This window comes from Amblyomma americanum, chromosome 8 (genome assembly GCF_052857255.1).
Source record: "Amblyomma americanum isolate KBUSLIRL-KWMA chromosome 8, ASM5285725v1, whole genome shotgun sequence".
NCBI lineage: Eukaryota > Metazoa > Arthropoda > Arachnida > Ixodida > Ixodidae > Amblyomma > Amblyomma americanum.
Genome location: NC_135504.1, coordinates 19,910,475 through 19,925,895, shown reverse-complemented (window position 1 = coordinate 19,925,895; position 15,421 = coordinate 19,910,475). Strand labels below are relative to the sequence as shown.

The 15,421-nt window shown below is 48.4% G+C and overlaps 1 protein-coding gene and 1 non-coding gene across 2 annotated transcripts; both read left to right on the top strand.

Moving 5' to 3' along the window:
* Positions 1-50: 50 nt before the first annotated feature.
* TRNAI-AAU (transfer RNA isoleucine (anticodon AAU)) lies at positions 51-124 on the top strand. The gene has a single exon. It is a non-coding gene; the product is annotated as a tRNA-Ile (tRNA).
* A 3,398-nt stretch (positions 125-3,522) lies between these two features.
* On the top strand, positions 3,523-14,735 carry LOC144102194 (glutathione hydrolase 1 proenzyme-like). The gene is made up of 9 exons (XM_077635507.1): positions 3,523-3,740; positions 4,786-4,908; positions 7,577-7,671; positions 8,892-9,078; positions 9,912-10,066; positions 10,825-10,962; positions 12,298-12,443; positions 13,319-13,512; positions 14,594-14,735. Exons 1-9 carry the CDS (start codon positions 3,523-3,525, stop codon positions 14,733-14,735), a joined length of 1,398 nt encoding a protein of 465 aa, XP_077491633.1.
* The last annotated feature ends 686 nt before the right edge of the window (positions 14,736-15,421 follow it).

Sequence of the window (15,421 nt, the reverse complement as noted above, 5' to 3'; positions counted from 1 at the left end):
GACACTTCTTGTTTGATTTAAAACAAGTTTTTACATACCTTGCAACCGTTGGCCTGCTAGCTCAGTCGGTTAGAGCGTCGTGCTAATAACGCGAAGGTCGTAGGTTCGATCCCTGCGCAGGCCACTTTTTTTTCCCTTTGTTATTTTTTTTTTGTTGTATGCTTGCAGCAGCTTCGGAGAAAGGCAAGCATCAACGTAGTTCTGCCACTTTAAAGGCCGGTTAGAATTTCGGTCATACACGTCCGTCGATTCTCACTATCATGAACGCAAATATATCAAGGGATTTAGTGGGCCGCATGACCCATTAACGTGACCGAACGAGGGGTCCTACGTGGAGGGGGTCACGTGACTGATAGGTCACATGCTTCATTTACAGCAAGTCACATGAAAATTAAATAGTCACATAGCCCACTAACGTGACTGATGACTAGGGGTCCTGCGACCCACTGGTCACGTGACTGATGAATCGCATTATTCACTGACCGCGGTGGGCGACATGAGAATTAATGAGACACGGGACCGATGACGAGGGGTCCTGTGATCTATTGGCAACTGGATTGATGGGTCACATGGCTGACGATGACATTACAGGCGGTGGTCACATGATACGTCACTTCATGCGAACGACACGATAGCCGCGCAACGAAAGGGTTAAGAGCCGACGCCGCAAAACAGGTGTGACCAACCTGTGACCGTGGAAACGAGCCAGTGACAAAAGAAGACGATCAGAAACAGAAGAAGAAAGTGGCTCGCTTGACGAAAGGCCTACGCAACTGTCCTTGAACCGGAAAGTGAGTACGACTGCATTTCGTCGCACGCCCCTAACGTCTCGAATTCTCAGACCCACCGTGAAATCCACTGACCCAACTCTTAGCGACCGTTATCAGCAAGAAATCCTGAAGCAACCACCCTCCTTGTTTAGATCCGCCTGGCTGCTACCACTGGCGTGGAATCGCCAATAAGTACCACCTCAACCAGGGCTCGGAGGAAATCTTTGCGCCCGGAAAAGGCCTCCAGGCAGCCTTGGTTTTAAACATCGACTTACCTCAAGGCCCGTTGAGGCACTGGAAGCCTAGAACGTACGCGACAAATCTGATGGAATCTTCCACGAATCCCACCGGAACCGCACAGCCAAGAGGTTCACTAGACTCGAAGGCCACATCCGGTCGCAAGAACTCCAAAAGGACCAACAAACCTGAACTGCGTATTCGGAGGTCGATCAGTTCTTCCCAGTTAAGAGGATCGAAGTTGTCGACGATTCCCAATGACGCCAACGTCGACAAACGTCGGAAAATGATTGACGGCACATCGAGCCCGGGAGCTGTGACATATTTTCAGAAGGCTCACAAAAAAGCCAAAAGCAAGACAGGGATCGACAGTCCAGGGGGCTCCGATGGAAGGAACAAACGCCTAAGTCGTCGCAAAAAATCCGCTGGCTCAAAGCAGGCAAAGAAGCCGGACAGAACCGCAGCTGTCGCAAGCAACTGCACTGCCGTGTCGGGGACGAGGAACCAAGATCATGAAAGTGCCATCGGTCATGAAGGTCGCAACGAGTCGCAGTGTCGCGCGACTGGTGCCAGCCGGCGCTATTTTTCCTACGTAGATGCAACCAGCAATCCGGGTTCTTCAGCCAGCACCGAAGGTGCGACGTCCACCAAGCGATGTACTAACGAGGGAACAACCCCAAATCCCAGCGTCGGTGCCACAGGTCAAAAGAAGTCTCCCACTGCTGGAAGCAAAATGTCAGGTTTTCTAAAAGTTAAGAAAGCGTTGTCAGATTTTCGAAAAGCTAGGAAATCCCAGGAGCCCAAGACTTCTAAGGCATGTAGTGCAGAATGTCCCAAAGAAGATTACGTCCTCCAGAAGTCTGAAAAACAAAAATCGGAGGTGCCTGTCACAAATCTGCCTCCAGCTGTGGAATACACCAAACGCCACGACGTGCCTGAGGAAGCAGGGAAGCTTGTAACTTCTGAACGTCTGGAAGGCGCAGAGAAAGATGTAAAAGGAGAGGAGGCTGCCACAAGCCAACCTAAAGTAAGCCGTAAGACGCCAAAACCACATGAAGGGCCCAAGGACGCCACAGGAATTGCTGGCATTTCGAGAATACGAAGGGTTGCGCAAAAACCAGCGTCGCCCAAAAGGGGAAGTCTGATTCGTGGTACCTCCGCTTTGACTGGTGCTTTCCGGGTGAGTTCATCGAGCCGTGGCAGTAGTTCCTCTAGTGGCAAGCCGAGTCCGACTCGCCCGGTAAGGACTGGCCCGCCGGATAGTTGTACGCGCGAGCAGGTGACTGGTGTCCAGGAGGCAAGCGGCTCGAGTTCCACATCTGTGGCACCAAAACCGTGAGTCAACCTCGTCGGTCCTCTGCGGCGATAAAACGATTCGGGATCAACTAAGCTCCCCCTTAAGGGTATGACACTGTACTGTTCACAGGTCCCTTCAGAGGCCTGGAGTCCTTTGACACTTCGCAGATTGAAACTTTTTTTATCTCTCTTTCTCTCTCTCGCACACACACACACACACACACACACACACACACACACACACACACACACACACACACACACACACACACACACACACACACACACACACACACACACACACGCCTATGCGGTATGAGGTCATCGCATCAAGTCCCTAAACGAACGTTCCTCTGTGGTCGATGGGTAGTGCGCCCAGCTCACGACCCAAGGGGCAGCGGCCCGATTTGCGGCTCGAACAATATTTTTTTCAGCACAGTTGCTTTTCTTTCTTAGGCACTACGTATCCGACGGCGTCCCGACCTGCAGACCAATGAGGAATCGTGTAGTGACGTCATCACTCGCGTACTGTGTGATCTTTGTGGGGGGAGGGGTGTTGGATTGCCTGTGTGACGTCATGTGGTGACGACCTCCACGACCCTATTCTTATTATTAGTAAAGCAAATAAACATGAAATCAGAGTACGTACATAACACCATGCGAACTAGATGGCAAGCAAGATATAATTATATCTATTGTGACGAAGACGACGACGAACTGTGCAGTGGCGCGGGCAGCAGCGCTCGCGCTAGGCCAGCAGCCATTAAATCACCCCATTGCCATTGATCATCGTGTCTCATTCTTCAACTGGCCGCCACGTAACAGTATATACCTGCAGACCAATGAGGAATCGTGTAGTGACGTCATCATTCTTGTTCTGTGTGATCGTTGTGGCGGGAGGGAGGTTGAATTATGCGCGCGGCGTCATGTGGTTATGACGTCACGACTCTTATTGTTATTATTGAAGCTAAAAACTTGAAAGCGGTGTACACGCATAACACCGGGCGAACTACATGGCTAGCAAGATTTGATATCGGAACCGACGAATGACTCTGCTTGTTTATCTGCCATTCATGACATTGCAGTCGGTGTAGTGGGAATGCATTTGAGCAGATGTTATACACAAAGCTTTGGGTAATTGACTCTACTTTTTTTTTTCTACTTTCCATAATCCCCACCTCCATCCCTTCCGCTGACATGCAGCGGAGGCGTCCAGGATATGAGCACGACCTCTGTGGGCCAGGCCAACCGGCTCTGGCGCACCGGGGCGGGCGTGATGTTCGCGGTGGTGGTGGTGTCGTTGCTCACCCTGAACATGGTGCGCGCATTCAAGAGGCAGCTGGGCCCGCTCCACCTGCCGCCGGTGTCGCCAACCAAGATGGGTGTCTTCTCCAGCTGGGGAATCGTGGGCCACCGGGAATGCGCGAGCACCACTAGGTATGTCGTGTTATGCGTAGTGTTGTGTACACTGACCTTCGAAGCGTCCGTTGAGTGAACTTGCTGATGATTCAGTTTTATAGGAAAATAATGTGCCCTTATACAGGGCACTCAAGTTACGCAAACACTGAGCGTGCATTGTTCTTTGCATCAATGGATATATAAACGCACGCATTTCGAGCAGTGTTGGGCTGCCAGTGCTTCCAGAACTGACCTCCGGCCAAGCTCCTGTGTTGCAGCTAATATTGAGAGCGATAGTATGTGTGGAATGTTAATTAACGGTTAACTAAACTTAGCCGTCCCCCATCGCCATACCGTACCATACCATACCAAAGAAATGGAAAACCGGAGAAAGTGATTCGAAATAAGCGGTATTTCGAATGAAGTGACCTTGTTATAACGATACTCATGGGCGCGAATGCCATCGTACATGCAAACTGACTATGCAAACCGTCTTGGGAAGCTGCCGGAGGTGGCAGGTTCGAAACCCACCGACGGGTACCCACCGAATGGGTACAGGCGCACCCCGACCTGGCGACCAGTTCGTCCGTGGGGTGCAGTTCTGGGAGAGGCTCCGTATATCCCGCTGCGCTCTTGAGAGCACCCATTCTGTTTCTGTTTCGGCAAACTAACAGCGTGTAGAACATAGAACAAAGTGCTTCGAAATAAGCGATATTTCGAATGAAACGAGTTTATTATAACGCTACTGCAGTGCGCGAATACCTTCGTGTATGCGAAGCGACAAAGCGAACGGTTCACGACGCAGCGGAAGTATTGTGCTCACAATACAGCAAAGGGCTTTGAATTAGGTGATACTTTGCATGAAGCGAGATCCTAACCCCATACGAGCAGTGGGAGGCACAGATCTGGGGATCTGGGAGGCACAGATTTGGGGAGAACACATCAGGAAATACGCTGTGGCATTGCGGCCAAGACTAGCATGAGACAGGGATTGTAGTTAATAGATGGCTGGATTATAGAGGCATTTTTCTAGCGTTGCCTGGGTGTTAATGACGACGATGACGGTGGTCTGTGTTCGATGCAGGAACATCCTGCGCAAGAACGGCACCGTGGGTGACGTAGCGGTGGCGGTGACCCTGTGCATGTGCGTTGCACTGCCCAATCGCTGCGGGATCGGTGGAGGCCTCTTTGCCATCTACTACAAGGCGTCAGTGTGTCCTTCCTTCCTTCACGCGCTCAGCCCCGGCGGCCGCATATCTGCGGTGCTCGGCGAAAACTCCCTAGTAGCTGAAGTTTCAGGGCGTGCTAGTATATATACAGGTTAAGTGAAGTAGGCACTTCTACAAAGACACATTTAATTATTGTCGACGTTGAGACCGCTGGGCGGTCTTCTGAGTCCTGATGAACACTGCGTCGCGGTCGAAACGTTGACAATAAATGTGTCTTTCTAGAAGTGCCTACTTCACTTAACCCTTTCCCTGCGGAAGCCAGCGGAACCTACTTTCGTAACCGTATGTATGTATGTATGTATGTATGTATGTATGTATGTATGTATGTATGTATGTATGTATGTATGCATGCATGCATGCATGCATGCATGCATGTGTGTATGTGTGTATGTATGCATGCATGCATGCATGCATGCATGCATGTATGTATGTATGTATGTATGTATGTATGTATGTATGTATGTATGTATACATGCATGCATGCATGCATGTATGTATGTGTGTGTATGTACGCATATATATATATATATATATATATATATATATATATATATATATATATATATATATATATATATATATGTATATATATATATATATATGTATATATATATATATATATATATATATATATATATATATATATATATATATATATATATATATATATATATATATGTGTATATATATATATATATATATATATATATATATATATATATATATATATATATATATATATATATATATATATATATATATATATATATATATATATATATATATATATAGAGAGAGAGAGAGAGAGAGAGAGAGAGAGAGAGAAATTAGGTCGAAAGTCAGTCCGGAACGCACCACTGCTGCGGCCTGTCTCGCAGAATCAGAATTTTGGTCGTGGCTAGTTGGTTCATGGATACAAATTAATCCAGAAGATCGAAGGTTCCAGGACTGCTTCCAGAACTGATCTCCAGACACAGATCCTGTGTTGCAGCTCATGTTGAGCGCGGTAGTGCGTGCGGAATATTAATTAACGGCTAACTAAACAAAGGTGCGTCAAAGAACCCTGGTGGTTGAAATCGTCTGCAGCCCTTCACTTTGGCATCTCTCGACGCTCACGTGCCAGCTCAACACCTGCACACCATGCAAAAGGAAAACCCGAGAAAGTGATTCGAAATAAGCGATATTGCGAATGAAGCCACATTGTTGTAAGGATACTGGTGGGCGCGAATGCCATCGTGTGCATGCGAACTGACTACGCGCCCGTCAGTGCCTGCACAATCAGCGCCCGTTCTGTCATGCGTGTTTTGTATTGTCCTCGTACCTTAGTGCTGGATTAATTTGCTGCCTCATAGCCCAGAGGATTGCTTAAGCACGCCTAATTTCATTAACCACATCCCTTTTTTTGTGCTTCTTTTCCATCTCAACTTTGATGCTACCTCTCTTCAGGGTCAGTTGTGCCGCTTAAGTCTTGACCCGTAGCTGCCTATCCCTTACAAAAATTTCTTTTGACAGTCTGTAGACTGTCCATAGACTTTTGTCTATAAAGTCTATAGGCTCTCTATAGACAAATCCTAGAGAATAGTCTACAAGCAATACAAATCCTACAGACAGTCTATAGACAATCTATAGACTTATGGACATGCACTTTTAGTAGAATTTTGTCTAGAAACTGTATATAGACTATGAATAGACGAAAAGAAATATCTATAGGAAGGCAACTGAGTCTACAAGAAGTCTATAGACTGTCTATAGACCATTTTTTATTGGATATGCAGGGCGTAGCTTGTCCTTAGCAAAGCATCTAGTTTGGCGAGGACACAGGACAGCGCTTGCCCCGTGTCTTCCTTTCTTATTGTCCATCGTTCTTTTTTTGTGTGTGTTGCTTTGCCAGTGCGTAACATATGTTCTTCCTTGCTTTGTAGGGGTTGTGTCCAATTCTTTCGTCTCACTTCGTAACTTCGTCTTGTTACGTAATCACTGCTTCTGCTAATTATGATAACTGCACATTTTGCTCACATAACACTCTAATCACTGCAGCCTTTGAAGTGCTGAAGAATATACAAACAAAAACGATATAAGTACATGTTAAATCATCCTTATTTTATCACAGTGTACAACCTTTGTCAAAAGTATTTATACCACAAGATGAGGATTAGAGTTCTCCTCACACCAAGAGATTTAAAGCATCAGAGGTGTCTCAACTGCTGTCGACTGAAGACTTTATATTAAGGGTGTACAGTCTTGGTCAAAAGTCTTAAGGCCACAGCGTTAGGCTGTAAAGAAATGAATGCTCCTAGAGTGCTCCGCGTAACGGATCGTTCAAAACACAAGTCAAGCAGGAAGCTTCTCTACTTCAGGAAAAAACCTTCTGCTAGTGTTTAAAGGTCATTCGGTTTCTAATAGTGCCGTGATGGCTCTGTTATGCGGCTGAAGCAAAAAGCTTATGACCTTAAGACTTTTTACCAAGACTGTACATGCAGTCTGATACGCGTGCAGCAGCTTTTTACTTAAACGCCTGCAGGTGGACGCAGCTTGGTTGTTGTTGATGATGATGATGATGATGATGATCTGGGACTTGTTGACCATTACACCCAGTGAAAGAGGAGGGTCATGCGTTTTCAGCGATACTAAATACTTGCGATGCAGGAAGACAGGGCGTGCGGTCGTCATCGATGGTCGAGAAACGGCTCCAGCTGACACGAACTGGAAGGTCTTCGACAAAAAGTACAAACCATCCGAAGGTGACCTCCTTAGATATCTTCGGAAGTGACGGTGCAGACATGGAGGAAGGAAAAAAAAATAGGAGAGCCGGTGACGTCACTTAATGTGAGGCTGGGAAAGAGTGCGGAGCCATCTTGTCCTGGCACGTTACTCTCATCATTTTAAATCTTCTATAGCTTACCTCTCCCTGCATGCCAGCAGTGCCCTCGTATTCTGGCGTGGCGAGATGTATAGAACTTCTTCCGGAAGACGCTACAGGCTCCTATGCCATAGCAACAACAACGTTGCTACGAATGCCTGGACAAGATGGCTTCAAAAACCGTGCAAGTCGCATATTCGTCGCACTTTTTCTTATAAGTGTGCAGCGTTGGGATACGGCGTCTTTTCGTTCCTCCATGGATGGGTTGCCATGAAAAGAGTTACGGCCGTACTCTGATGAACACCCGATGCGGATATTTGCTAACCACGGGGGCAGCCGTTATGGTAACGCCTCTTGATAGCCAGCCGTTATACTCTGCGGGCAAAATGCCTACTGTTGCGTCGCTCAGGTCGTAGCCGAAGGCGGCAGGAAGTCAAGGGAGAATATGTAAAGCAGTATGCCGGAATAGACATGGACAAAAATTTTGACCGCTACAATACGGGGCTGAACTGGAAGTTGTTGGGAGGGGCATTTGTTCAGCAGCAGACGTAATCCTGCTGTTCTGCAGGCTTACGATCTGTACTGCAGTAGAATGCCAGCAGTGCAGTGCAATTTCGATTATGGTGATAGTTGATTTTTAAGGCGTAAGGGATCTCTGGCAAAAGAGCGACAGACACTGTCCGACTCAGGTCCATGACATGTGCTGTAGGTCGAGTTTCTAGCGCCTTCTAGCGGCGGGTAGAGGCGGCCGGGCAAGAAGTAGACGCAACTTAACAAAGGCGGGTTTACGATGTCTTAGCCGGAATCAAGAAAGGGAACGGGACTTAGGAGGGGAATGCAATGCAACGAATAGATAATCCATGATCCGTTAGGGTAGCGAAGAGGATTCTGAGATAAGGAAAACGGCAGGGGACGCCAGAAAGCCGGAGGAGATCCAGAATATATCGAGGGATACATGGTGGCAGCAGTTTGCGCAAAACTGGGCTAATTTGAGACCTGTTGGAGATGCCTGTGTCTTGCTGTGGATTTAAACGGGCTGCTGTTGCTTCTGATGACGATGGCGATCATTTGCTCTCCTCTGCGTCTTGCCGTCGTGCCCAGCCGTCTACGTCGGTGTGCCAGGCCAGATGATCGCCCTGGAGACACTGCTCAACCTTACCGGCACTGCCGTGCCTTGGGCGGACCTCTTCACCGACGCCATCAATCTGGCGGAAAGAGGCTTCCCCATCGGCCGAGAGCTGGCCGACATCATTGCCTCCGAAGTGAACATGGAAACCAGCCACCTGCAGTATGTGTGCGCAGTCGCAGTCGGACCAGTCCGTGAACTCCGCGTTGGTTTAGTTGTTATGGCGTTCGACCACTGGGAACGAAGTCGTGTTATCAAGTTCAGGTCGCGGGTTTGATCCAGGTTTGATGCAGGTGAAAGGCGAAATACGCCCGTGTGCTGTGCGGGATGAAGGAGGGAGTAAAAGAAGGAAGGGATAAAGAGGCTTCGCAGTGAAGGGCTCCCGATAAATTTTGACCGCCCAGGGTTGTTTAAAATGCCCTGTTGTCGCACAGTACACGGGCGCCTTTCGCGTCAGTGATCTTCAAAGAAACCCAGGTGGTCGAATTGAATACGGAGCCCTCAACTGCGGTTCCTGTTTCTCGCCATCCCTTCACACCATGTATATCTTCTTGGGCCCGGTCCACGTGACCGCCATGAGTGAACCAGTTATTGCGCCTTTCCTCTCATCGTAACCAATTATAGTGACAACATAGTCCATGGGTGTAGGACGCCTCCGTGCCAGCGCGTCTGTTTATGCTGGTGACTGTTTGGTCGAGAGACGTCATTTTGGGTCACAAGGACTCCGCAGGTCTTTGATCGAGACACGAAGCTTCTTAACGTCTACCTGAAACGAGACTTCTGTAGCTGGCAGCTGTGTTAGTTGATCTGGCTACCCAGGCAGCTGGAAATGCGTCCTTCAGGAGTAATAAACGGGCGCCTACAGTTTAGCTTATGAAACAAAATGGCGCAGTTGTCACCGCCCTAGGCAACAAAGATGACTCCATGATATCGAAGCACCCTACCATATTGTAGAGTCACTGGATCCAGTGACTCTGACATACTGATATACGCAGCGACATCTTCTGGCGCAACGGGCGGCCATTGAAGGCAGGCGAGGTGCTTGTGCAGAGGGCCCTGGCCGGAACGCTGCGAGAGCTGGCCCAGAAGAACGCTTCCGTCTACGGGGGAACGCTGGCCAGAGCACTCGTCAAGGACCTGCGAGCTGCAGGTAACCAGCAGAGACTACTGCGTGCAAGAGTTTTGAACGACAGTCAGCGCTGGTTACTAGTTAACTGAATTCTCTGGGTGGGGTTTTCGCTAGCTAGCGACAAAGCCTGTAAGGGCCGCGACTTCTTGAAAGATAGCGTTTTGTGTCTCCACGCCCTGAGCGAATTGCGCGAAACACTGAAAGGATGCATGGATGAAAGGATGCCTGCATGGATCAACATCTGCTTTCAATAAGTCATTTCTACCAATTGCAATACAGGAATGGAATGAATTGCCAGATTCTACTGTCATGGAAAGTGGCCCTGTCAAATTCAAATACCGGTTACTGTCTGTCTTTGAACATTAAATTTGTCTATATTTCTTTTATCGCCCTTAGTTTGATGTGCTTGAGCAACTCGTTTGTAAATCCCCTTCTCAACTCGATTGATTTTTTGTAACTGTTTTAATTGTGTTCTCATTTGATGTTACTGATTGTATTCGTTGTCCTAATTGCCCTCATTTTATATATATATATATATAAAAATGTGTGTGTGTGTGTGTTGTGTGTGTGTGTGTGTGTGTGCGCGCGCGCGCGTGTGTGTGTGTGTGTGTGTGTGTGTGTGTGTTTTACTAGATTTGTTCTTTTTTTCAACCTCTTTGGCTTTGTTCTTGTATTGTTCTACGTAAGTCGCCCCCCCCCCTCCTTATGTAATACCCTGTGAAGGGTCCTTAAGGGATCAATAAATGATGATGCTGATCCCAGGGTCGCCATCGCCGCAGGCAGCCACATGACCTTGGAGGACCTGGGCACGTACAGGGTCAACGTGACCGATCCCATTCACTTTCCACTGGCCGGGGGATATACATTGCTGGCGCCCAGACCTCCGGCTGGAGGCATCTACTTGGGCCTCGTGCTCAGTGAGTATAAACTAAATTGATGCCGGCTCAATTTAGGCGGCATTATTTCCAAAGAGCGAGCTTATGTCCTTATTACGAATTAATAGTTTATCTCATCACATCTAAGAAGCACTCGCGCACGTCTTGTCAGTACATCTATCTAACCAGTTCGTCCTGTGCAATCATCCTCTCGGTTATATCTCTGCTATTTCACACTACAAGGGAAGCATCGAGGTCAAACTGATTAGGCACACCGGACGAAAGTGCGCGAGTGTTATTCCTTCGATAACGGTTAAGCTGGATTACGGCGAAGTAACGTTTGACTGCAGAATAAGGTGTTTTACGCGGTAGCTTATACGCCCCGTTCGGTCGAAAAGCCGTCGGCGTAGTAATAGGGGGGCAGCGTAAAAAAAATGATTTCATGGTAATTTGAGGTCGTAGTGATTGATGATTTGTTGGTGTGTGATAGGCGATGACTTGTTAATGAAACCATTGTAATTAATCGATTAATGTAAATCCCTCAAGGGCCCTTGAGCTATCTATAATAAAAAAATAAATAAGGAAAGAAATTAGAAAAGTGGGTTCAGAAGTGTCAAAATGCCCAGAATGAAAAGCCAATGCTTGATTATGCTAATTAAGAAAATTGAGGATGCGTATGACCATATGTGGTACAGTTATGGTGTCGAACCCTTTACCTCAGACCTTGACCCATGACCTTTAGTTTAACTTTGACCTTTAACATTGGTTGACCTTTGGGTCGACCTTTGACCTTGAGAACATCCGATGGGGTGATGTGAAGCCACCTGATGAGTTGAAAAAAAAGAAAAATGTGTTCAGAGGTGTCGAACTGCTGAGAATAGAAAGCTATATAACCCACTACGCTATGGCGTCATATGCTTAAGACGGAGCTGAAGTGTAGGCGCCCGTGTGCTGTGCGATGTCAGTGAACGTTAAAGATCCCAGGTGGTCGAAATTATTCCGGAGTCCTCCACTGCGGCACCTCTTTCTTCTTTTCTTCTTTCACTCCCTCCTTGATCCCTTCCCTTACGGCGCGGTTCAGGTGTCCAACGATATATGAGACAGATACTGCGCCATTTCCTTTCCCCAGAAACCAATTATTATCATTATTAATTTTTGTGTAACTGTAAAATGTTTTCCGCTTTATGTGCAGACTTCAGTGTGTGTCGGTTGCCTGTAGGTGGCGCACTGTGGCGTTCTTTTTTTTCTTCACGTCTGCGTCCAGCCTGCGCTTGCCAATTGCGTTCGAGAGTAGGGTGATATCGCTTGAACAGCATCGAGGATAAAACGGATCGTCCCGAAACAATCGCGGCACACCATTTCTGGTCCTCTGCGCAGGCGTGTTGAGTCGGTTCGTGGAGCAGCACCACGACAGTGTGCTACCCGACGACGGCACGACAGCGCACCGTCTGGTCGAGGCGCTCAAGTTCGCCTTCGGACGACGCAGCGTTCTGGGAGACCCGCACTACACCGACATGGATGGGGTGCGATCGCACGCAGCGAAACACACGAAGCCGCCGGAAGCCATGCATTGTTTTCAGTCTTTCTTCCATGGGTTCTGATGGGGTGTAAAAAGCGGCTGACATGTGGCGAACACCGTTTTGGAGCGAAAGCTTTACTAGCCTAGCGGCTTCGATTTCGCCGTGGGCTGCAGTTTGACCTTGAACGTCCTTGCTGCGCCGCTGCCATAGCAACGCATAACGTGACTTCGCCGCGCCACTGAGCCGAGTCCAATGACCATGAGACCGCCTCCTTTCAATGGAGGTAGTGCCTTGAATGTACGGTATACCCGCCACTGGCACTGCCATAGAGCTTCTGAAAATTACCTATAGAGTAGAAAGTGGCGCCATCATCTATATATGCGAGTTTCTCAAAACACGCTTCATCCATCGCGGGGATGCCGGGATCTGTATTTAGTATTTAGCTTAGCCATAGTGCTATTGCTGAAGACGTGCATTCGGCCACCATAGCCGCGATGCTCTCCGCAGTGTGCAGATCAAATCCGTTTAATAGAGAGTTTCTCACTTATTTCACTTCACATGATGTAAGCGAATGTTCAGTATTAGGCTCGTAGAAATTATCGAAGCATTTATTCGAGGGTTGCCTTAATAAAAGTTGTGCCGAAACGACTTAATCCACGTTTTCGCTTCAACACTAGCCAAGGCAATTACGAAGCCACCCATTCACGGCATTCCTGCGGTAGGTGAGGTGCCGCGTCGTCATTTCTATGGTCGCTGGCGCAGATATTGCTCGATAGCGGTAATGATCACATAGTGTTTTGTTTTTTACATAAATCCCGCCGAGAACCGCTCGCTCTCAACTGTATGCATGCATTTTGTTATCGCCCGCTCTTTTGCAGGTGGTCGCCGAGGCCGCGTCTCCGGCGACCGGGGCCAAGATAGCGCGCACTATCGCCAGCCACCTGGGGCCTTCGTCAGAGCCCAGATACTATGGGTCGCCTTTCAGCGGCTCGCTGGGTGCGGGCACTGCACACTTCGGCTTCCTGGCACCCAACGGGGACGCCGTCGTGCTATCCTCCTCGCTCAACTCCATGTGAGCCGCGCACAACGAACTGCCGCTGTAACGAAATCGCGTAGTCAGAGAAACACACCTTTGCTTGCAGTTATCTTCGTAGTCCACGGATGTTCGCAATAGATGTCACTTCGATGTAGAGAGTTGCATCGCAGTCGAGACGTATTAGCATAGACAGGGAAGCCGTAGTGGAGAGCCCCGAAATTAATCCGGAACCCTCCACTACGTTGCCCCTTATAGCTCCTGCCGCATTGGGACGTTAAACTCCATATACCATACCGTATACATACCGGAGGAACCGGAAGCCTTTTGCGCACGAACAAGTTCCAGGCTGGTCCGGTAAATGTGTGCGCTAGTTCCTGGTCGCTGGTTCAAGTGTATGTGCTGAGGCAGCTGCTCGCCGCAGTGTGGTGATTATACCTAACACGTGGGTGATGTGGGCCCCCATAAGCGGTCATAGTGTTGGGTGTATAGTGCGGCGCGAGGAATGGCCAAACTCTCCCTGGAGTAGGGTACGTGGACGTGGATGGAGGGGGGGGGGAATATAAATTTACATTGGAGGTAATGCGACGACTATGCGGCGCATGGACATATCGAGTATGTGGGCATATTGCCAGCGTAGACACCACATATTTGACAGCGAGAGGGCAGGGGGGGGAGGGGTTACATCATGCCGGTTGAGTATATATGGAGTGGTTGTAGAGGTTACTAGGTAAGGAATTATACTGCGCTTGTGTGATTTAAGTAGATTTGCGGCAAGATGTGAAGTGGAGGGGGAGGCTGCGGAGGTGTGTTCGAGGTGAATGTATACCGCTAACACAGAAGACAGACTAAAGAAAACACGTCACTCTCGCATACCAGGTGGCAGACACGTACCGAAGGGGAGACCCGAGCTACATAGATAAAACAGCTGCAGGATGTCACCGATAGGTGGCGGCAGAACGCATTGGTGGCGCCCTCATTTCTCAAACCCCCGCACTAACCTCCGAAAGGTAGCCACGAGATATGCATGGCTTTTCAACTGGGTGTTTTACCGCTAATGTACGATTGAAGAGATTTTTTGTCGAAATCGCTTGTACGCTTGTCCATGACGTCCTCACAGGTTCGGCTCTGCGGTGCTGTCCACTGGGACTGGCGTGCTCTTCAATGACGTCATGCGTGACTTTGACCTGCCGCACGGGTTCGACCAGTACAACTTGACGAGGGGGCTGCGAAACCAGGTACGCCGGATCAGAGCTCTTTGATCCTAGTTGAAAAACTTCCCCATTGGCCCCATGTCTCAAAATCCCGCGCCTAATATACCGTGAAATCGTCCATGTGATTCTGTATACCGGGTGGGGACTTTACACTGGGTCCGGACAGCGTAGTGAAAATTTTTTTTCAACCCAAAATTGAGCCCCGCGGACTGTATTCCAAAATTGCGTTAGTGGTTGTTTTAATATGTCTTTTTGTTAAAATAATAACTAAAATAGACGATAAAAATTTGCAGCCTGTCGCGCAAACTGCCCATGTTCCTCGGACATCTCATATGCAGCAGGCGGAAATAGAACAGTAGTGTATAGTGAGAGAAATGATTGAGGGGGAAAAAAATGTCAGGAGAAATGACTGAGGGGGAAAAAATGTCAGGAAAAAAAAACAGAAAAAGGAGAGTTTGAAAAGTAAAGTACAACAACGACAACAACCCGCTGCGGTGGCTCAGTGGTTAGGGCGCTGGGCTACTGATCCCGAGTTCCCGGGTTCGAACCCGACCGCGGCGGCTGCGTCTTTATGGAGGAAAAACGCTAAGGCGCCCGTGTGCTGTGCGATGTCAGTGCACGTTAAAGATCTCCAGGTGGTCGAAATTATTCCGGAGCCCTCCACTACGGCACCTCTTTCTTCCTTTCTTATTTCAATCCCCCCTTTATCCCTTCCCTTACGGCGCGGTTCAGAT